The 21982-nt window shown below is 45.7% G+C and overlaps 1 protein-coding gene across 2 annotated transcripts in view; it reads left to right on the forward strand.

Moving 5' to 3' along the window:
* The first annotated feature begins 1078 nt into the window (after positions 1–1078).
* The window catches only part of Plpp1 (phospholipid phosphatase 1), a 51708-nt gene continuing 30804 nt past the window's right edge, over positions 1079–21982 (forward strand). Inside the window, exon 1 of one of the 2 annotated variants that reach the window (XM_051183072.1) lies at positions 1079–1337. In XM_051183072.1, the coding sequence (XP_051039029.1) occupies positions 1280–1337 (58 nt within the window). In that variant the 5' untranslated portion in view covers positions 1079–1279. The remainder of the gene's footprint in view (positions 1338–21982) is intronic. The other variant, XM_051183073.1, reaches the window with a different exon arrangement.

A 21982-nucleotide genomic window follows, 5' to 3' on the forward strand; every position in this document is an offset into this window, starting at 1 on the left:
GGAGGAAACCATCTATTGTTAACATCGGCGGTGGTTTAACTCTTTATAAAGCCGTTTTCACATTACTGAGCTTAGCCTCACCACTTCCTCTTGATTAGAACAGACAGCAGGGATTGTCAACATCCTCTTTTTACAAATTAGGAAACTGAGATTACTAAATGTGTTCTAAAGGTCCCGTGGGAATAAGCAGGGGGATTGCCACTATTGAAAAATCATTGATATTTACTGAGATGCAATTAAAACTCTCTACTGTGTACGTGAGCACCGTTGCTGCTCTACTCCAGAACAAACCTAAGGCCCCTGCATGCGAAGCCGGAACTTTACCCCCGACGCGCCTCCAATCTCCTCCCAGATGAAGTCCCCATCAACTCTGCTGCAGTAGGAGTCATGACCTGCCTGCCAGAAGGGGAGACTCAGAGGGAGATCTGCAGCTGAGGAACAAAGGGAGTGGATGAGTCAGTGGACGGAAAGCCAGCCACAGGACGACAATGGCAGGGGTATTCTTGCTGAGGGCAGACCGCGGATTTACATGCATCGAAAATGGGAGGGCAAATCTATGCAGACAGTGGAGCATCGAGAAGGATCGGACAGCCAGGATTCTCGTTCAGACAGGGCTCCGCTAGAACCACCAGGAAGCCCAAGCCTCACAGAATGGGGTTCGAGGTTACTAGCTGTAAACTCTGGTGACGGGGAGGCCGTGTCTCCGTCCCGTTGCACGGGAGAGGAGGGGCGGCGGCGGCGGCGGCGTGAGCAGGGCCCAGCCGCCCTTTAAAGGAAGCATCGCGGAGCACCAAGGGCTGAAAGCAAAGCCAGAGCTCCGGATCCCTGCAACCGGCCCGGCCCCGCCCCGCCCCGCCCCGCCCCGCGCGGCCTGCGCGCGCTCCTGCGGCCGGCGGGGCCGCGCACGGGCGGGAGGAGCCGGGGGCGCGCGCCGCCCTCCCCCACCCCGCCCACCCCACGCCCGCGGGCGCTCGAGCTTAAAGCGCGAGCCCGGGCGCCCCGCCTGTTGGAGAGAGGGCGGCGGGCAGCGCTGGCGGAGCGGGCGCGGGAGGCGACCGAGCGGCTGGCCCCGAGTCCCCGAGCCCCGAGCCCCGAGCCCCGAGGCGGGCGCGGCCAAGGGAGGCGCCCGGTGCCCGGCCCGGCCCGGCCCGGCCCGCGGGAGACGCTCGGGGCGGCCGCCGTGCGGCGCTGCGGGCTGCCGGCCCCGGGGGCTCCGAGCCGGTCGCGGTCCGCTCCAACCGCCGCCTGCCGCAGGTAGCCCGCCGTGGGGCCCGAGACCATGTTCGACAAGACGCGGCTGCCCTACGTGGCCCTCGATGTGCTGTGCGTGCTGCTCGGTACGTGGGCGCCGCGGCCCCGGGGGTCTTCGGGGCGGGGGCGGCCGCGGAGCCGCGCACTGCGGGGGTGGGTGCGCCCTGCGCGGGCGGAGCCGGGGCCGCGGGGGCGGGGGCCGCTGGCGCAGCCCGGGGACCCCTCGCTTGTGCACCCTGCGCTCGGCCTGCTGCGCGGGGCTCTCTCTGCCTGCCTGCCGGTGCGCTGAGGCTCGCTCGCCCTGCTTGGCCGCTCTCCTCGCCTGCGCTGCTACCCTTTTCCCCGGCCCGCTCTGCCGCCCCGGGTCGGGTGGGCTCCTCCCTCTCCACGGCGCCGGGAACCCTCGCCGGGCTCTGGCTCCTCTGGTTCTGCAGCGAGGCCGGGAGGTTGGATGCTGCCCGGCTTCTCCGGGGGTGGGGTGGGGTGGGGTGGGGTGGGGGGCGGGGGCGGGCTCCAGTGCCCGGTTGATCGGAACTTGTGAGAAGCACTTTAAAGTTTTCCCTTTTGTCTATAAAAGGCCTCGAACGTTCCTAATTAGAAGGCGTTGCCAGGTTGTAAATTGTCAGGTTGCAAGAGGGGGTGAGGGTGCCAGGTTTCTGCCTGGTGAGGTCTGAGGATGCTTGCTTCCCACTCCTCGCAGGAGTCCTGCCCTTTCCTTCTTGCTCAGCCCTTGCCTGTGGTATACCTTTCTGCCTCCCGTGACAGCCCAGCGGGGAGCTCTAGACACTTCTTTAGCTCCAGGAAAAGTGGGCGTTATTTTCCTGATTGGAAGAATTCAGTTTTGGGGGTCTCTGGTCTCCGGGTGCTTCTTTCTTTTCGGGGTGGGGAGCTGAAATCGCGTGGACGAAGGGTAGGCATTGGAAGGAGTGGCTTCCACCTCTTTGGGTGGTGGGACACTGGGTCAAGTAGTCCTGGCAGGTTCTCAAGGCAGCCAGTGGCTTTTGCATCTTAGATACAAATCTGCATAGTGACTTCTCAGACACAGGGAAACTTTCCTCAGGCCTTTGACCGTTCTAGCAGCTTTTGGCCATTCTTCTTTCCTGCTTCCAGCCTGATCATTTAGGTGCCCCGCAGTCTTGTCAAATTGTGAAAATTTGATACCTTTTTTTTTTAAACGCATTTTCTTAAAAAACAAACAAACAAACAAAAAAAAAACTTGTGCAGCTTCTTTATTTACCTGGACACCATCACCCCGTAGTTTCACAGTGAATTGTACAGTTTAAAAGAGGGGGTTCAGTCTTAGGACAGTCTTTAGGAAGGGTGACATAGGCCTGTAACCCAGGCACCTGTGAGTGGAGGCAGGAAAATCTTTAGCTCAAGTCCGGCCTAGGCTACTTAGGGAGAGCTTGGGTCACTAAACAAACCGTCTTTATGGAAACATCTTCTTAGATGTTAGGTCATACTATTTTGAAAATCATTAGCTTATAAAATGTTTCTTCCTCCCCCATCTTACCTTTCTTTTTCCTTCCTCTGTCTGGACCGGGTCGTGCCGTGCAGCCTGGTTTGGAACTTGTGCCTTTTCTTCCTCAACCCTCCAGGGTGTTGGGAATACATCCCTGGCTGAATTACTATGTCATTTTCCTATGGCCCGAACCCTGATTAGAAGGGCTGCAACAATACATACTACCCATAGGGAGGAGCCACAGCTAATGTTATTAATAGGAAGCCACGTAGTAGATCTCTACTTTTAAAACATTCATGTAGTAGATCTCTACTTTTAAAACATTCATGAACCCGGTGTTCTATCTCATGCTTGTAATCCCATCACTCAGAAAGTTAAGGTAGGAAGGTTGTTATGAGTTAGAGGCTAGTGTGAATTCAGGTTAGCATGGGCCACACGGTGAATCCCTGTACTGAACAAATACACTGACAAAGATCATGTGTAGCGGGACATGAATGCAGTGAATTTTTATGTTATATTTTCTAGTGGCCTATATTTTCAACATGAAACATTCTGTTGAGCTTGGAATAATATGACTGTCCCAATTGATCCTACAGTTTCAGGAATATGATGTCCTTCAGGCATATATACACATACATACATACATACATACATACATACATACATAGTTTTTGTTTTTTCAAGACAGGGTTTCTCTGTGTAGCCCTGGCTGTCCTGGAACTAGCTCTGTAGACCCGGCTGGGCTCAAACTCACAGAGATGGCCTGCGTCTGCCTCCCTCCGGAGTGCTGGGACTAAAGGCGTGCGCCACCACTGCCTGGCGGCGTTGACAATATTGTCTTTCCCATACCTCTTGGATTTTTTGTGAAATATGACACCTGCAGCCCCAGCAGACCTGGAGCCTCTGCCAGTCTCCTGAAGTGTCAACCTCTGAAATGGCAGGGCTGCAGGCATGAGCTACTGTGCACAGCTACCGTGTCTTCAGTGATTCAGAAAAAAGCTCTTTCTGGGGATTCCACATTAAGTTTGCTTTTTAAAAAGAGATCTTCATCTGTTTAAACCTTATTTTATCTTTGTACTGTTTTTATCTTGTGCCGCTGCGGCAGTTTCTTTTAAAATAGTTCAGTGTATTGTCAAGACAGCCCAGAGCTCCCTTTTCCCAAGTAGAAAGTAACCTACTTATTTAATGAGCTGTGTACAAAGTGCTGTTAGATTTAACAACATCTATTTCACACTAAGGGGGAGCAGTGATACAGAGCCCTTTAAGACTGACTTTTGGAAAATGGGTTTTAGAGTAGACCTACCCTTTCTAGAAGAGCCTAAGGACTCTTATTTGGGATTTAATTCACCTTACTCATGTCAGAGATTGGCAGCCTAAGATTGTCTTTTTTAAAGAAAGCTTTCAGTGTGACTTGAGCTTTTTCTTTCTCCCCTTTTCTGTGGAGAATCTACAGGTAAGAGTTGACTACACTGACAGGAAGATGATCAAACACTTCCTAAGTATGGGTTATGTGAAAGCGATTCATAATTATAATGTGAAAAATGTTCCACATTCTGTTAATGACTACTCAACATCACTCTGTACACCCATTTTAATATGATGATGTTACATGATTTCGTTACACAAGTACTTCATAATTTTTACCCAGGGTGATGTCTTTTTAAGTGATCGTTAAACATTATATGTATGTGTGTTTATGCATGTGTTTGTTTCTAAATAATCTCCATTAATTCTCTCATATATATATACATATATATATATGTATGCATGTATACATACATACATAGCTCCTTCAGTGGATTTGGTAAACCCTTGAAAAAAAAAAAAATTTGAGAGAGAATAAATATATATTGATTCCTCTGAAGTGATTCCTCTTGTCATCTTCTGGTTCATTTGAGTCTTTGCTTTGACAAGCCTACCATTGATTTCCATTTGAATTTGCTCAGTTGCTTCTTTATTTATAGATACAGTCTTACCCTATAGTTCCGGCTGGTCTGGAACCCATTTTGTAGACCAGCCTGACCTTGAACACAGAGATCCACCTGCCTCTCACTCCTGAGTGCTGGGATTAAAGATGTGCGCCATCATGCACACTTGGCCTTACTCCTGATCTTTTTATGAGTGGTTCTAGAACTGTTGGTAAGTTCATCTATAATCGCCTGAATACATAAGAAAAGCTACTATATAGAGAACAATAGAGTTGGTATAAAAAAGTTGCTATTTTAGCCCACTGTATTACACTGTGTCCTGAATATAACTTACTGTTTAGTTACTAAGGATCATTCTGTATTTAGGCATCAGCTAATAGACACTGAGTCCATTAATTGATCCAGTGCACACTGTGGGATGACTTTTGTACCTTTTTAGAGTGCTCTTGATATAAAGGTAAATAGGACAATTCCTTCCCTAAGGGAGTGCAGAGTCTAATGAAAGAGAAACAAACAAGATGCTATGCCATGTGAGATCTGCTGATGCAGGTATAGCGATGTCCTTTGACCACAGAGATGGGCCATGGCTTAGATCTGTCCATCATAGGGAAATGGCTTATCTGTTTGCTCTTAGAGATAAGGAAATGCCAGAAGTTGCCATTCATTACGTACTCCTAGCATTTTTTTCTGCCCATTTTTAACTTGATCTAGGAGAAGGGATCTGCATTATTTGTTCTAGTGACTTACCTGTAGCAGTCCTGTGATAGCTAGATTAAGGTGAGGGGAACTGGCAAAGCTGCCTTTTGCATGTCTGTATTCTTCTGTGTAATGATCATGTCCTGATCTCTTTGTGTGTTACACAGACCTTAGACTTAGAAATGATGTTACGGTGGCTTCCAGATGTATGCCACCGTTCCTACCGGCCCCCGTCCATCCTTCCCTCGCTTTCAGATGGGCTCCCTTAGTTTCCCCCTTGACTGTATCATTTGAGTGTGCTGGGCTTTTTGTCTGTTTTGCTCTTGTTGTTTTGGCCAGGATCCGACAACACCCATCTGTGTCCAAACCAGAACTGAGAGAATTTTCCTTTTCACACCCATCACAGTCACAGCTCGGTCACAGGTGCAACAGGAGCCTGGGCATTTGCTGGGTTTTTAAAAAGGTTTAATTATTTTTGTTTGTGTGTGTGTTGTGTGTGAGAGGGAGAGGGAGGGAGAGAGCGCTAGCGAGCGCTAGAGAGCGCTAGAGAGCCTGTTTGGGTTTACTGTCTGTGTGTGTATATGTGGAGTAAGAGGCTGTCATATGCTCTGGAACAGAGGGCTGTGACCCTCTGTGGGTGCTAGGAACCAAGCCTGGGTGTCCAAAAGAGCAAGTGTTTTTAGCCACTGAGCCATCTCTCTACCCCAGGATGGTCCATTTTCCTTACCATGCTCCAAATAAAGCATCATCGTGCCAAACCAGTCAGTAGGCAAAAACAAACAGTAGGCCCTTATGAAATCCCTGTTACTTGTTACCCAAATACTGATGTCTCATGCCATTACCACAGTACTGACATCTTTTTAGTCCTTTTAACATACTCCCTAAGGATCAATCCCTTTGCCAATCCCCAGGATGAGTTGCCTTTTTGAGCCAGAAAGATACATGGAGATAGTTTGGCTTCGTAGTCTTCAGCATTTTTGTACCTTACCTTTTCTCCTAAAACTAATGAATTCATTCACTTATTTCATAAGTGAATGGGTACTATCAATTAGGGACATTTCTTTTGTTTCCGATGAAAGTTTGTGTCTTTAGCTTTTCTCATGTTTATAATAACAGAAGGAGAAAAGGGATCTCAAAAGGGATCTCAGAAAGTCAAAAGTCAGCCAAACTGTGTGTTCATGTCAGATTAAGATTTTGTTGCAAAGCTTTTTCTTAAGTTGAATGGACAGTTTGAAGCAAAAGCAGGATCTGGAGGGACTGCTACTTTTTGATGCTTACTTGGTTTTAGGAAGTTGAGTTGAATTTTACCTTAAATGTGCCCTGCTTGGACCTGAATATGGAAATGTTTAGAGAACTTTGCCCATGTATGTTTTATGAACTGTGAATTCTTCCTTCACATTCTCTTTGAAGTGTATCCTTTTGGAAACTCAGAGACATGTTATGAATCTTATTAATCCCATTCTTACTTAGTCATTTTTGGCCAAACTCTACTAAAGTGTGAGATGTTTGAGGAATTACTCTGATTCTAAAAAAAACCCTGAGGTTTTGCTGTTTGAACACGAGGTTGTTACTATTTGCTGAGAGACGGAGACCCTGACAGCATAGGTGTGCAAACACTCAGATTCGGGTGGACTAGACAGCGTAGGTGTGCCTGCAGTTTTTGTAGAAAGGAGTTTGGGTGTTTGTTTTGTGTGTGCTGGAGTTTAGAGAACAACGTTAATCGGACTGCTCTCTCCTTCCTTCTGAGAGGGTTCTGGGACTTGAACTCAGGTAGTCAGACTTTCATGCCATCTCACCAGCATATAGTCTGCACAGTGAGGCAGTCAGGGATTGGTCGGTCGTATCGGTGTCATTGTGTCTTCATTATCTTTTCAAAACACTGTTCACCTCCCAGAGGTTATGCATGGTGGTTTCCAGAAGCTTTCAGATTTTTCTTCCTTTTAAAAGTTATTCTTCAATTCAGTTTCTTTTTCTTTATTTATTAATTTATTGAGTATGCGATCTGGGGAATGGTCTTTCTGAGTACCCATGTTTCCGAAGCTGTATAATATATAATAACCTATTTACATCTCTTCTGTGAAATTTAAATGAGTCAGAGTGTAAGTTAAAGAAATGACTTGCACTTACTGTATATGTTGAGTAAGATAGTTCCCTGTATTACTAGTAGCCACAACATAATAACTAGTAGAAGTAACGTCACCCACTTTTGTATTAAGGATAGAAATACAGACATTAAAATGTTTCCCATGAGAGCTCATGGAATGCTTTTGAAATCTAGTGTTTTATCAGTTAAGTATAAGACCCATGTGTGCAGTAGTAATTCCAGGCGAGGCGGGAACCGATCGCTTTAGTTTTGCCAGGGTGTAACTGAGCAAATGGAAACCCTGTCACTGTATACAGTGATAAGTCCTAAATTTCACCTCTTTAAGGAGAAGAGAATGTTATATGCCCTTACCATTTGTACTGCTTTAAGTCTTAGGAGTGGTTGCTGTGCTTGTTTTAAAAAGTTGAGCTAAGATCCCTAAGGTTTTTTTTTTTTTTTTGAATGGCAGTGGTTGTACATTCTCGTTTGTATGTGAAGCTCCCTCCTTTTTTTGAGGCAGGATTTCTTGTAGCCCAGATTGGCCTTGAACTGCTTGTGTAACCAAGGGTGACCCTGTCCTCTTGAGCCTTCTGCCTGCCTCTCCAGCACAGAGCCTGAGACTTGCCCCGCTCAGTGATGTGCGTTCTGTGTGCAGTAACCTCTCTTCCTTTCCCGTGAGCTGTGTGCTGCTGCGTCTGTGGTGTCTGTGTGCACACGTGCTTGCACATGTGGAGGTCAAAGGTCAGCCTCAGGTTGCTGCTCAGGAGCCTTGTGCTGGGATTATGAACCCTGCTTTAAGGACAAATGAGCGTGGGTGCTGGTGATTGCTCGGCCCTCACCTCGCTCAGCAAGCGCCTGACTGTCTGAGCTCCCTGCAGCCCTCCTTCTCATCGGGTCTTTCCTTTTCTCCTCTGTTCGTTGCCCCCCCCCTTTATGTCCTAAGGGCCAGGGTGGCCTCACACAGGCCTTGTAGCTTAAGCTGGCCTTTATTCCTGACCGTCCTGCTTCTGGCTGTTCAGTGCTGGGATCTAAGGTGTGTGCCATCGCACAGGCCTTACCTTTGCTTTATAGATATTTATGTTGATTTGGTTACTTAGGTTTATGTTTATAAATCCAGCATCACGCTTTGAAAAGTACTTGAGTCGGTGTCACTTTCCATTAAACTCACTAAGTGCTGAAGACAGTGTGCGGGCTGAGCACCCTTGTGGGGACGGCGGGTTCCCGTGGTCACCTGTGACAGTTAATGTTTTGTGGTGTGGAAGAATAAGAGAGGGACACATCAGGGAGGCTTTGAGGAATGGCTTCTCTCGGGAAGGGATATTTGGAATGAGAGTTAGTTACGGTGAGATGGAAACGCGTTGCCGTGGCCGAGCTCGGGGCTGGTAGTAAGTGCCGGGAGGAGCAGGTGGTGAGGCCCAAGGAGGAAAGGGCACTTTAAAATAGAAAAGACGCCTCTGGCCAATTTTGGCGTTGCTCTGGCATTTTGGAACTCATCATGACTAGGGAAATAATCCCTCAGACTTCAAGGCCTGAACCCAGGGCTTTTTCTATACCTCAGGAAAATGCTCCAACACTGAGCCTCTCCCCACAATTCTCAAGTGTTTTCTGGGCCTGTATAGTCTTGCTCAGGGCAATTTGCTTAGTTGAGAAACTGACCCAAAGCAGCTGTAAATGGTGTGGGTCAGGGTTTGGAAGTGTACTTTGGAGGTTTCTAATTTTTGAATAGTGATTAATTGGTTCAGATTTGGGATAAGTTCTAATGAGTGGGTAAAGGAATGGGGGGATTTATTTGGCTAACTAAAAATAGTGATTACTGTAGGTGGCTCAAATGTTTTATGCTTACCTTTGTCCTGTTTGGTTGTGTGGTCTCAGAGTCACTGTCTACTTACTATATTTTGAGCATGAAGTCTACTGTCTAAAACAGGCACTCGTCAGTTTTACAATGGGAACTTCTAAGAACTGGGATGTGTTAGCAGCGAGGTAGCTTGTTGCGGTGTAATTGGAGGATGCAGCTAATTTGCCTGGGTCAGTGGTGTGCCTGGAGCCTTTCTCTTCAGATGGTGTTATTGTTGTAGGCATTCCTTCTGAGTTCTCGCAGGAAGGGAAGAACTGTTGCCCTTCCTGTATTTCAAGTGAATCATGGGTAGTGCTCAAAGTAAGGCATTCTGGCAGACTTAGTTAGAACCTCGTGGTTTAGTACTGTGCTGTCAGTTCATGGAAATGTTGCTTGAGTCTTTTTCTGGGTGAGGCATCTAGGAAAATGACATATAGGAAATGGGTAGTGGAAAACCTGTTTAGTTAATTGGCAGCTTGTAAATCTGGGTTCTGCTTTGTTTTTTGAGCTCAAGTACATAGGAGAGATGGGTTGGCTGCTCTAGGGTTAGAGGGGTAAATGAAGAGAGGACCATTACTTGTTGGTGGTTTCTGATTTGCTTTTGGTAAATGTTTTACGTAAACTCACGTACCACGACACAAACTGTGAAGTGTATAGTATTGGTTCTGTTTTATGCCCTACCACTGGGAATGCAGCAATGATTGGAATAATAAAACTTATGGGTCCTAATGAGTTCTTGCTTATTATAGAACACAGACTTATGAAAAATTATATTGGTGTATTACAAGTCACCAGTCCTTACACTGAAGTTGCTGAGAACGAGTGAAACAAAGTCCCTGTCCTTAAGGGTACACACACACGGCCTTGCAAGATTTCCTCCAGAAATCTGACTGTTTAGAGACAATTCTCCGTGCACCATTGCTCACTACACTATGAAGCTTCAGGAATATTACTTTTGGATGGTGCTGAGTTATTGGTCCTGTAGAAAATTCAGGAAACCAATCCATACATATTACGTTATTGTATGTGGTGCATGGTAGGCATTCAGATGTTTGTTATATCAATGAATGGATGAGTCAGCTAATCTTCGAAGACTTGAGAATATGCTTGAGTCAGCCAGCCACTCAGAAAATTCTAGCTCCATTTGTTACTGTGATACTGGGCAGGTCACCCTAGCTCCTTTGGAATCTCCTCATCTAATGAGGAGAATGATGATGCTATCCGTGTCCCTCACAGCGCTGTGAAATAAGATGAGATAATTTGTGAGACAATGTTTGTTTCCATTTTAATTTAGTCTTGACCTACAGTAGGCACTCAGTGCTGTAATTTTAGTTATTATTGTTATGAAGCTAATCAACCAATTTTGTATCACTGACACATGGTACTTAAATGTGATTTCCTTTGCTAGTGAGTTTTCTTTTGGAATATAGTTTTAATTACAATTTATTCTTATTCATGTCCCCCCTCCTTGTTTGTGTGTGTGTGTGTATTTGTATGTGTGTGTGTGTATGCGTGGGTGTGTGGTGTGTGTGTGATGTGTGTGTGTGTATGTGTGTGATGTGTGTGTATGTGTAGGTGTGTGGTGTATGATGTGTGTGTGTGTGTGATAGGAATCAAACTCAAGGTTAAGCAATTACTGTACCCCTGCAGTATGGCTCCAACTACAATTTCAGCAGTGTTGAAGATGCTCTTCATTTGGTGGCAAACACCTTTAGTCCCAGCACTAGGGAAGCAGAGGCAGGTGGATCTCTGTGAGTTTGAGGCCAGCCTGGTCTACAGAGTGAGTTCCAGGACAGCCAGAACTACACAGAGAAACCCTGTCTCAAAAACCAAAGCAGCAGTAAGCACATGCTTCTCATTTACTCACCCGTCTCTGTTCCTGGCCCCAGGTCACGATGGGACGGTTCTCTTCTCCTCCCTCTCCGCCCCCGCGACTCCTGTCCCCAAGTGTTCCTTTCTTCCTTTCCTTTTTATTCCCTGAGGTGGGATCTGCACCCCAGGTGGCTCTCAGCTGAAAGGGCCTGTGACTGCCTGCCCTCCCTGCCTCTGCTCCCAGCACACGGAGGGATGTTGCAGGCGCCAGCTACCCCATCAGGCTTGTTTGAATTATTTCTAACCTGCTTCTTCCCGGAATCAGATCCTCACGCTACATCCGTTCATATTTCTAGGGGAGCAGTCTTCTCGCAGCTCACAGGCGAGGTAACTAATGGATGTGCGTGGTTTGAAAGAGAACAGCAAACTAGAATCCTGAGTAAACAAGGTGTTTGTGTTGTGAGGTTAGAATAGTTTGGGTAGGTAGAGCTTGACTCCAAGAACATGAACATTTGGCTTCCTGGTGTGAGCTTGTCAAGACTACCGAGAGTTTAGGCTGACCCAGCTAGACTGCCTGCTGTCCGTACGAGTGACGTCATGGTCGGTATGAGCTTCAGTCAAGGTTGCACACACAACCCTCCCTGCTCAACGCCAGTGCTCTGGGATAATTCTAACTCAGAGAGGGCATTTCATTAAGCATATGACTATATGTTGTGGTGATACATCATTTATGACTTAATAATCCTTGACTGAGGGTTCAAAATGCAAAGCTAGTCACAGGCATAGGGGTCAGGCAGTGGTGGCTCACACCCCAGGACTCAGAAGACAGGCAGATGGATCTGTGATAGTTCAAGGCCACGCTGAGCTGCATGAAATTGATTCAGTTCAAGAGAGAAACAGCTCACCCAAAGGTGATGTCAGCACTTGGGATCACATGCCTTTAATCCCAGCACTTGAGGTATATAAGGTAGGAGTAGATACTCAGTCAGGGCCGTTTTGGTCTCCAGCCACGTTGAGGGCTTGAGGGCAGGCTCGCTTCAGCCTGGGTCGAGGTAAGAGCTAGTGCTTGCTTTGCCTATCTGACCATCAGACTGAACCTCAACATCGGTCTCTGGGTTTTTATTTTCCGTGTTACAATATGTAATTAAAATTCACAAATTTTCATGAAGTAATTAAAAAAAGCATTCACAAATGATGTCCCAATTTGATTTAGTTATCCGGGGCTACAGAGACAAGAGATACTTGTTGTAATTTTTTCTTCACGGGGCATAGATAAGATACAGATGTTAAGTGTGCTCTTTTCATATATTATCTACATCTGACCCAGAAGTCCAGTTAGAAGCGGTTTCTCTGATGTTATCAGAACTTGTTAGTCTGGTTATGGCTAATGGTGATTTTAAAGTTACTGGTGGTTACCTGTATTAAAACTGTGAAAATCTAAGTGCTGGCATTGAATGTAGATTATTAATGAAATTCAGAAACAAAAGTATAGTTCCCTTTTATGAAGCTAAGTCCTTGCATTGCTTTTCCCTTTGCTCAAGATTAAACATTGTGGGTGTTTCTTTTTAGTGAATGGCTGTTTACTTGTATAAGTTTATTTGAAGAGTTAAAAGTGTGATTTGATAGGAACAGCCACTGACTTAGAAGTCTGATTCTGGTCTTGCCTTTACTGCTGTCTGTGACCTTCATGACCAAAATCACATGGCTGCTTCATGCAGTCACACATCAGTCGTAAGGGAGGTGACGCCTGTCTCGGGGTCTCAGTGCTGAGTGAGGGTGTCTTGGGCGGGGTCTCAGTGCTGAGTGAGGGTGTCTCGGGAGACCCAGATCTGCTGCAGAGGACATTGCAACAGTTAATACCAGTGGGCTTGGGACAAAGGAACCACAGGTCCAGTCTAGCCTGAATGTCAGGGGACTGCCGTTTGTCTTCCCATACAACATAACTGTCATAATTTGGCGGGTAAGATACAACATTAGGGGACTCTTTTAAAAGTGTAAGCTGCCTGTGACCAGCAGTCCCATAGGTAGAGCAGGAGCCCATTTAACAGTGGCTGATTCTTGTTTGGGGTGGTGAGGTTTGCAGCTAGCAGGTGATTCATCTCCATATGTATTTACAATGTTAGCATATAGATCCGTAAACTCCTAGGAGTCTTGGGCATTATTTGTAGTAACTGAACTCATGAGAACTGGTGAAATTCCAGGGAGACATCACACAATGGGAAATACTGATAGGTCAGGTTGGTCGGAAAAGGTTAAGACCTCATGGTTGCAGTAATTGGTGAAGGGAAATTGCGGGGTACAGGCCAATCTCTTAAAACGTTATAATGATAGGTGGAGGAGATAGCTCAGTCTGTCAGATATTTGCTATGCACACCAGGACCTCCATTTGATTCCCCAGCCCTACATAATGAGCCAGTCAGAGGCCTGCAGGATAGCTCGACAGGTAGAAAAGCCTTGCTACTTAAGCCTGACTCAACCTGAGTTGTGTCCTCAGAACCCACAGTAGAAGGCAGGAAGCACCTGCTGAAAGTTGCCTTCTGACCTCTACCCTTCCACATCGTACACACGATAACAATACCATGTTTGCAATCCCAGAGGGCAGAAATAGGCCACTCCTTGGGTCTTGATGGCCAGCCAACCTTGCCCGCTCTGACGAGCTTTAGACCAATGGGAGCCCTTGTTTGTTCAAAAAACAAGGTGGATGATGCCTCCCACGGGACACCTGAGCTCTCCCTCTGGCCTCTACACAGCGTGCCCCACGTGCACCTGTGCATTAAGAGAACGTGGCTGTGATGAGGAGGGCCTGTGGAAGGTGAGGAAGGGACCTGGCACGGACACTTCTAAGCTCATGCTGATAGATCAGCCTCCAGCCCCATTTTGAGATAGTTTCACTATGTGGTTGAGGCTGGCCTGGAACCCTTGATGCTTCTGTCTCAGCCTGCATGCCCCTTCTCCCCTCCCCCGTATTTTGTGTGTATAAATATGTGTACACATGACACATGCCATAGCATGCCTGTGGAGAACACGGTGGAGTTAGTTTTCCCCTCCCACCTCTGTGTGGGCTCTGGGGATCAGATTCAAGTCACCAGACTTAATAGCATGTACCTTTACCTGTCCAAGTGTCTCATTAGCCCACATCACCTCCTGAATTCAGAGATTACGGGCGTGTGTCTTCAGGTCAGGTTTAACCTTGAGGTCAGGTTTTCTTGAGGACAACAGGAGGAAGACCAGAAGAAACACTACAGGTTGTCATAGTTTGCTGTCATGTCCCAGTTATGGGTTACAATGAGCAATAGAAATAAAGGATGGGTGGTAAAGAATAGTTGGCCCTTACTGAGGAATAACTTACTTGAAGCTTACTGAGGAATAACTTATTTGGAATTGGACATAGTGATGTATTTCTGAAATCCCAGCATTCAGGGGGCAGAGGCAGGAGGATTGCAAGTTTGAGGCCAGGCTAGTTTACATAGTGAGACTTTTCTCAAGACAGAATGATGGATGTGTTGTATTGGTTTTTGTAAAGTAACTGTGTGTGCTGGAGGTAACTGTTACCAGGTGTGATGGAGGTAACTGTTGCCAGGTGTGATGGAGGTAACAGTTACCAGGTGTGATGGAGGTAACTGTTACCAGGTGTGATGGAGGTAACTGTTACCAGGTGTGATGGAGGTAACTTACCAGGTGTGATGGAGGTAACAGTTACCAGTGTGATGGAGGTAACAGTTACCAGTGTGATGGAGGTAACTGTTACCAGTGTGATGGAGGTAACAGTTACCAGTGTGATGGAGGTAACTGTTACCAGGTGTGATGGAGGTAACAGTTACCAGTGTGATGGAGGTAACTGTTACCAGTGTGATGGAGGTAACAGTTACCAGTGTGATGGAGGTAACTGTTATCAGTGTGATGGAGGTAACTGTTACCAGGTGTGACGGAGGTAACTGTTACCAGTGTGATGGAGGTAACTTACCAGGTGTGATGGAGGTAACTGTTACCAGTGTGATGGAGGTAACTGTTACCAGTGTGATGGAGGTAACAGTTACCAGTGTGATGGAGGTAACTGTTATCAGTGTGATGGAGGTAACTGTTATCAGTGTGATGGAGGTAACTGTTACCAGGTGTGATGGAGGTAACTGTTACCAGGTGTGATGGAGGTAACAGTTACCAGTGTGATGGAGGTAACTGTTACCAGTGTGATGGAGGTAACTGTTACCAGGTGTGATGGAGGTAACTGTTACCAGTGTGATGGAGGTAACAGTTACCAGTGTGATGGAGGTAACTGTTACCAGGTGTGATGGAGGTAACTGTTACCAGGTGTGATGGAGGTAACAGTTACCAGTGTGATGGAGGTAACTGTTACCAGTGTGACGGAGGTAACTGTTACCAGTGTGATGGAGGTAACTGTTACCAGGTGTGATGGAGGTAACTGTTACCAGTGTGATGGAGGTAACTGTTACCAGTGTGACGGAGGTAACTGTTACCAGTGTGATGGAGGTAACTGTTATCAGGTGTGATGGAGGTAACTGTTACCAGTGTGACGGAGGTAACTGTTACCAGTGTGATGGAAGTAACAGTTACCAGTGTGATGGAGGTAACTGTTACCAGGTGTGACGGAGGTAACTGTTACCAGTGTGATGGAGGTAACTGTTATCAGGTGTGATGGAGGTAACTGTTACCAGTGTGACGGAGGTAACTGTTACCAGTGTGATGGAAGTAACCGTCAAGGCATTTGAGGTTTGGAACCTCATATCCAAATTTTCACAGTTGTGCTGTGCAGAGTTCTCTTACCAGGTCACACTGTTGGTTTGGTGTAAAGAAGAGCGTACTGTCTGTTTCAGATTTGTTGGGTTTAACAAGAATGTCTGTAAATAAATAACCCACCCCTTAGGCTTGCTCTATTCCAATGTGAGTTCTTTTTCTTGTTTCTTATGGCTGTAGGTATTTACTGTATAGTTTCAATATTGAATGCTTACTCTTAACCTTAAAGAAGTAATTCAACTTATCTTCTACACAATACAACTTGAGTGGGCCAAATAAACAGTTTTTGAAAAATGGATACATAATTTTCAGTTTCCAAAAAAATCATAACTATTAAAAAAAGAGAACATTTGGCCTTGTGGTGGTGGTAGACACCTTTAATCCCAGCACATGTGAGGCAGAGGACAGAGGGCAGAGGGCAGATCTATGAGAGTTTGAGTCCAGCCTGTTCTATAGAGTTCCAGGACAGGCTCCAAAGCTACACAGAGAAACCCTGTCTGGGGGGGGGGAGAGAAAAAGAGAGAGAATTTAAAAATTGCTTGGTCAGCATGCCTTGTATTTGTGTGCATTAAAAAATGTGTGTGTGTGTGTGTGTGTGTGTGTGTGTGTGTGTGTGTGCGCGCGCGCAGTGTCCTAATTTAGCTATGCCAGTTTGGTGACTTCTTGCCAAAGTGGAAGTTTTTTTATATTTCTGAGACACTAAAGTTAGTAAATGTTATTTTAGTGTCTGGATGTTTGCCAGTTGGTGTAATTTCAGACTAAACCCATCCCATATAAATGCTCTTAAGATTTGAAAGGCATTTAAAAAAAACAAAAACAATTTGGTGGTGTGTAACTATATTGGGTCTCAGGGTGTGAAGTCTGGATCTGGGTCTCATTTGATTGTTTATACTCTTCCTACAGTTGAATGCCTGACCTGTAGCATGCCAGGCAAATTTTACTGAGCTACCTGTCTTATTTGTAGAGTTCTTGACATTTTTCTACACATATTTTAAGCACCATGATAACTAATTTTGTATCTAGACAATGAATCAAGTCGGTCTGATTTCTATAAGTTTGGTTACTGAAACAGTCTCCTTAAAGATTTTAAAATTTTCTCTCACTGGTATCCTATACAACTTCGGAGACATTTACATACTAGGTCTAGAATTTTCATGAACATTTGAATCTTAACAGCTTTATAAAAAAGGATTGGTGTAATAGTGAGCATTTGCTATTATAGGAACGTAGGCCTTTCTGTTGATGGAAGGAACGGATTCCTTTCTTGTTGCTGGTAAAGAAGGTTTCGTTGGCTCGCGGAGTTTTGTGAGTGGCCTTGCTGAGGGGAGTGTCAGTGAGAGTGTCCTGACAAGGCATTATTCCCAGACACCTAACTCTGTGTTTTACAAGTTTAATTAAGGAGTAGACAAACCCTATAGATCACATCTTTAACCCAGAGGCTAAATAAACTCTGGAGACTGCACTTCCAAGGGAACACTCTGTTGGGCAACTCTCCAGCACTGTGTGCCTGTTGGCTGTTGACAAGATGGACAGGTGTGGCTACATTATTTGATGAGAACTGCAATGAATTTTCCAATTTAAAAATGACATTTTCAGGTGGGCGGTAGCTCATGCCTGCGATCAAGCATTGGAGGGCATGAAGCAGGTAGACTGCTGTAAGTTCTAGGCCAGCCTGGGCTACAGAGCAATGCTGTCTCAAAAGAAAACAATGTATCTTTTAGAGCCTTGTGTGGTGGTACATGCCTGTAACCAGCCATGGGGAAGGCTGGACAGCCTAGGCAGTACAGCGAGGTCTCATTTCAAAAGCTGTGCGTTAACCTCGCCCCTCCCCCTTCCTTCCCCTGCTGTTTACTTTGATTTTAGAAATGCTTTCCACGGTATAAATATTTGCTACAATCTGCTTATTTCCTTATGTTCCATATTTAAGTCTTGGATGCTAAGAATGCTGTCAATTATTGAGTTTTTGTTTTTTCTTTAAAAATATTCTGTGACTTCTAGCTTTTCTAAAATCAATTTATAATTACTAAACTCTAAAGAGACCACAAAAGGAAATTTGTATCACTTGTAATCCCATTGCAACCCTTTCCACAGTGTGGTCTGTGTCCTTTCTGTGTTATTCTTATATCCATGTGTCTTTGTTGATAAGTCTGTATATAGTCTTGATTGGCCTGGAATTTGCTATGTATCCCACGCAGATCCCAAGTTGTATCAGTCCTCCTGCTTGTACCAGAAGTGATGGCACATCTTACCAACAAGCCTAACCCTCCAGTTTAAACAGGGTTTCACTTTGTTCTGTAGAAGTTAAAACAAAGGGCTCCACTTTGTTCTTTAAAAAAAGATTTATTTTGAGCTGGGCATGGTGGTACACCCCTTTAATCCCACCCAGCACTCTGTAGGCAGATCTATGTGACTTCAAGACAAGCCTGATCTACATAGTATGTTCCAGGACAGCCAAAGCTATGCAGAGAGACCCAGTCTCAAAACAAAAAAACAAAACAAAACAAAACAACAACAACAACAAAAAAAACAGAACCAACCAAACAAACAAACAGAAAACAAAAGAAGAAAGATTTATTTTATGTGTTGGAATATTTTGCTTGCGTATATATATATATTTAATGTAACGTATTTTGTGTTCATGTATTCCTGGTCATGAGACCAGAAGAGGGCGCTGGATTCTCTGGACCTAGAGTTTTAGCTAGTTGTGAGCTCAATCTTGCAGATGCTGGGAAATGAATCCGAGGCTTCTGGGAAGGCAACATATATCCTTAACCTCTGAGCTATTTCTCCAGCTCCTCCTCCTCCCCCTTTTTTTTTCCCTGTAAATATTGGGCTGGGAAGATGACTTATGGTTAAGGGCACTGGCTACTCTTCCAGACAACCCAGATTCAATTCCCTGCACCCACAAGGTGGCTCACAACCGTGTGTAACTGCAGAGCCAGGGAATCCCACATCATCTTTTCGTTTCCGTAGGTACCAGGTGTTCACATGATACACAGGTATACATGCACACCAAGTACACATATGGAAAACCAATACAGTTTGAAAGAAGTTACTGCTTTTGTCTGCACTATGGTGTGTAGGGCACGCACCATGATGCAAGTGTGGAGGGCAGAGGACAGTTTAATGGGATTGGTTCTTTCCTTCTGGGCCACCAGGCTTCTGTGAAAAGGGCGCTGCCACCTTTAGAACTGGAGTTACAGAGTGCTGTGAGCTGCCACGTGGGCGCTGGGAATTGAACCCAGGTCCTCTAGAAGAACAGCCAGTGCTCTTACCCACTGAGTTATCTTCAGCTTTAAGTTTTTTCTATCTTAAACAAAACTATTATGACTCTCATTATTACGTGTGTGCATTTGAGTGCATGGAGGCTAAGGAGGGTGGATGACAGTCTTTGCAGCTTGAACTACAGACAGGGTGCTGGGATCCAAACTTGGGTGCTCATGACAGAACAGCCATCACTTGTACGCACCATTCCGTGTCTCCAGCCTGCTAATGTTGGCTGTCTTGAGATGGGGTCTCACTATGCTGCTTGCCCTGACTACAAAAGTCCTGCGACAGCAGTTCTGCCTCAGCTGCCCAAATACCAGACTGTAATATACTCCAGTGTGGGCAGGTCATATTCTTTGTAAACTTGAAGGTAGCCTTTGTCCGTCCGCCCGTCCGTCCGGTCCCCACCTCCCCTCCTTCCCCCCTTTCCTCCCTCCCTCCCTCTCTTTCTTTTGAGACAAGATCTCACTGTGTAGCATAGGCTAGTCCGAAAGTTATTGTATAACTAAGCTGGCTTCAAGCGTGAAGTCCTCCTGCCTCAGTTTCTTAGAACGAGAGGATTATAGATGTGCTTCACTTGTCCAGCTAGTCTTCAGCGTTTTAATGGTTATGTGACATTTCATTGTTTGTAAATGACAGGTGTCGCTCATGTAAGAACTCCGTGTACGTTTTAAAGTATTTGGGTGTGCATGTGTGTGAGTGTGTGCCCTGGCTCACGGGTGAGGTGGAGGGCAGCTTCTGAGAATTGGTTCTGCCCTCCACCTCAGGCTTTTCTTTCTGAGCCATCGCATTGGCCCATATTTGAAAATCAGGTTATCTGCAATTTTTTGTTTGTTCTGCTGCACGTTGTACCCTTGGAGAAACTTACCCTTGCCACTTCAGTGCACACTAGTCTGCTCTGTCATCTTCTCTCTCTCTTTGGTAACTCTTCAGTTGAGTGATTAGATAGTGCTGGCTCTGAGACAGTGAATTGCTAGCTTCTATGCATTCAAGGGTTACAGAGACGTTTATTTGGAGAGATAATTACAATACTTGAACTAAGCATTCTGACAGATTTGCATATCACAGCAGGAGACCAGAAAAAGAAAGATTAGAGCATAAAAGCATTTCTTACTCAGGTAAATCTTAATGTGCCAGGTACCACATTAGCATGTGGGCGTTTAGTCTACAACATTTCTGGGTGGTAGGCAAACATTCTCTCATTCACTAGACAGGAAACTGAAATTAGGAAGGAAAAATGCCAATAATCATTCAAGTAGTAGCTGGGATTGTTCCAGAAGTAAACCAGTGCAGGCTTATGTGACTACCCAGCCCTGTCCAGGACTCCATCCAGCTACACTAAAGGAAGGATTACAGGATATTGGAGTAGTGACTCTTACAGCAAGTAGGCCTCTGCTAGGTGGAGGGCTGAAGTCACTGAGAACACGCACACGTTCAGCACATATGGAGGAGAGATGAAGCCTCAGCTAAACTGCAGTGACAGTTTGTTGTTGATGATGATTTGTGTTGTTATACAATGTAAACTTCTTTCTTCTGGCATATAATGAATTTACATTAATTTTTCAATATTTAATCTTATCTATGTGTATTTATGTGTATGCATAAGTTTATCTGCGGTGTGTGTGTATGATATGTGTGTGTGTATGATGTATATGTGTGTGATATGTGTGTGATGTGCGTGTGCATGTATGATATATGTGTGTGATGTGTGTGTATGGTGTGTATGTGTGTGTGATATGTGCATGTGCATATGATATGTGTGTGGTGTGTATGTATGTGTGTATGTGATATGTGTGTATGGTGTGTGTGTGTATATGTGATATGTGTGTGTATGATGTGCGTGTGCATGTATATGTGTGTGATATGTGTGTGATGTGCGTGTGCATATGATATGTGTGTGTGTATGATGTGCGTGTGCATGTATATGTGTGTGATATGTGTGTGATGTGCATGTGCATATGATATGTGTGTGTGTGGTGTATATGTATATGTGTATGTGATGTGTGTGTGTGTGTGTGTGAAGTGCCCAAGGAGGGCCCTGGAACTAGCATTACAAACCATTGTGAGCTGCTCCATGTAGTTGCTGGGGACCCAGCCCAGGTCTTCTGCAACAGCAGCCCCTCTCTGCCCCTGCCCTCTTTGCCTCTGCCCTCTGCCCTGCCCTCTGCCCCTGCCCTCTGCCCTCTGCCATCAATCCTCTGGGATTAAAGGTGTGTGCCACCATGCCCGGCCTGAATTTGTTTGCACCTTTTAAGAAAGGAAAATTATGTCAACCTTTTTAGGATACACATTTGTTGTTACACAAGGTTATCGTGGGCTTCAGAATTGTTTTGGAAGCACAGTTTTGAATACAGGGACTGGTTGGCTGAGTCGGGAGCTGAGTGTGCGGTGAGGTGACTACAAGTTTGTTCCCAGAGGAGAGGCGCCTGCCCACCCCTGCTTTCAACCATGCTGTTGCCAGTGCCAGCTTCTCCCTCCGTGTGTGCGGCCTCCGGCGTGAGGGAAGATGGGAGAGCACACACTGGAATACATCAGCACTCCGGGAAGGCCTCTCTGACCGTAATGTACACGAGCTCTACAAATCTATATGTAACAAACATCGGCACACGGATGAGCATCGCACAGTTCTTAGATGACTCATCCTGGGATTATCATGAGTGCCAACCATACTGTATTGCACCGAACAAGCATTTTTTAAGGACAGACCCAGTGTCCCCAGCCTGTCTTCATGGACACGCTTCTAACTTTACTTGTATCCATGGAGAGCGCGTGCGCACTGACTGGAGGAGTAGCTGGTGTTAAGTACCATTCTCCACTTCCTTAGACGGCAATAAGTGGCTGTGCTGAACAGTGGCCTCAGTGATCGGCCCTTCACAGAGCTGAGGTGAGGGTTGAGT

This window comes from Phodopus roborovskii, unplaced genomic scaffold (genome assembly GCF_943737965.1).
Source record: "Phodopus roborovskii unplaced genomic scaffold, PHOROB, whole genome shotgun sequence".
Classification (NCBI taxonomy): domain Eukaryota; kingdom Metazoa; phylum Chordata; class Mammalia; order Rodentia; family Cricetidae; genus Phodopus; species Phodopus roborovskii.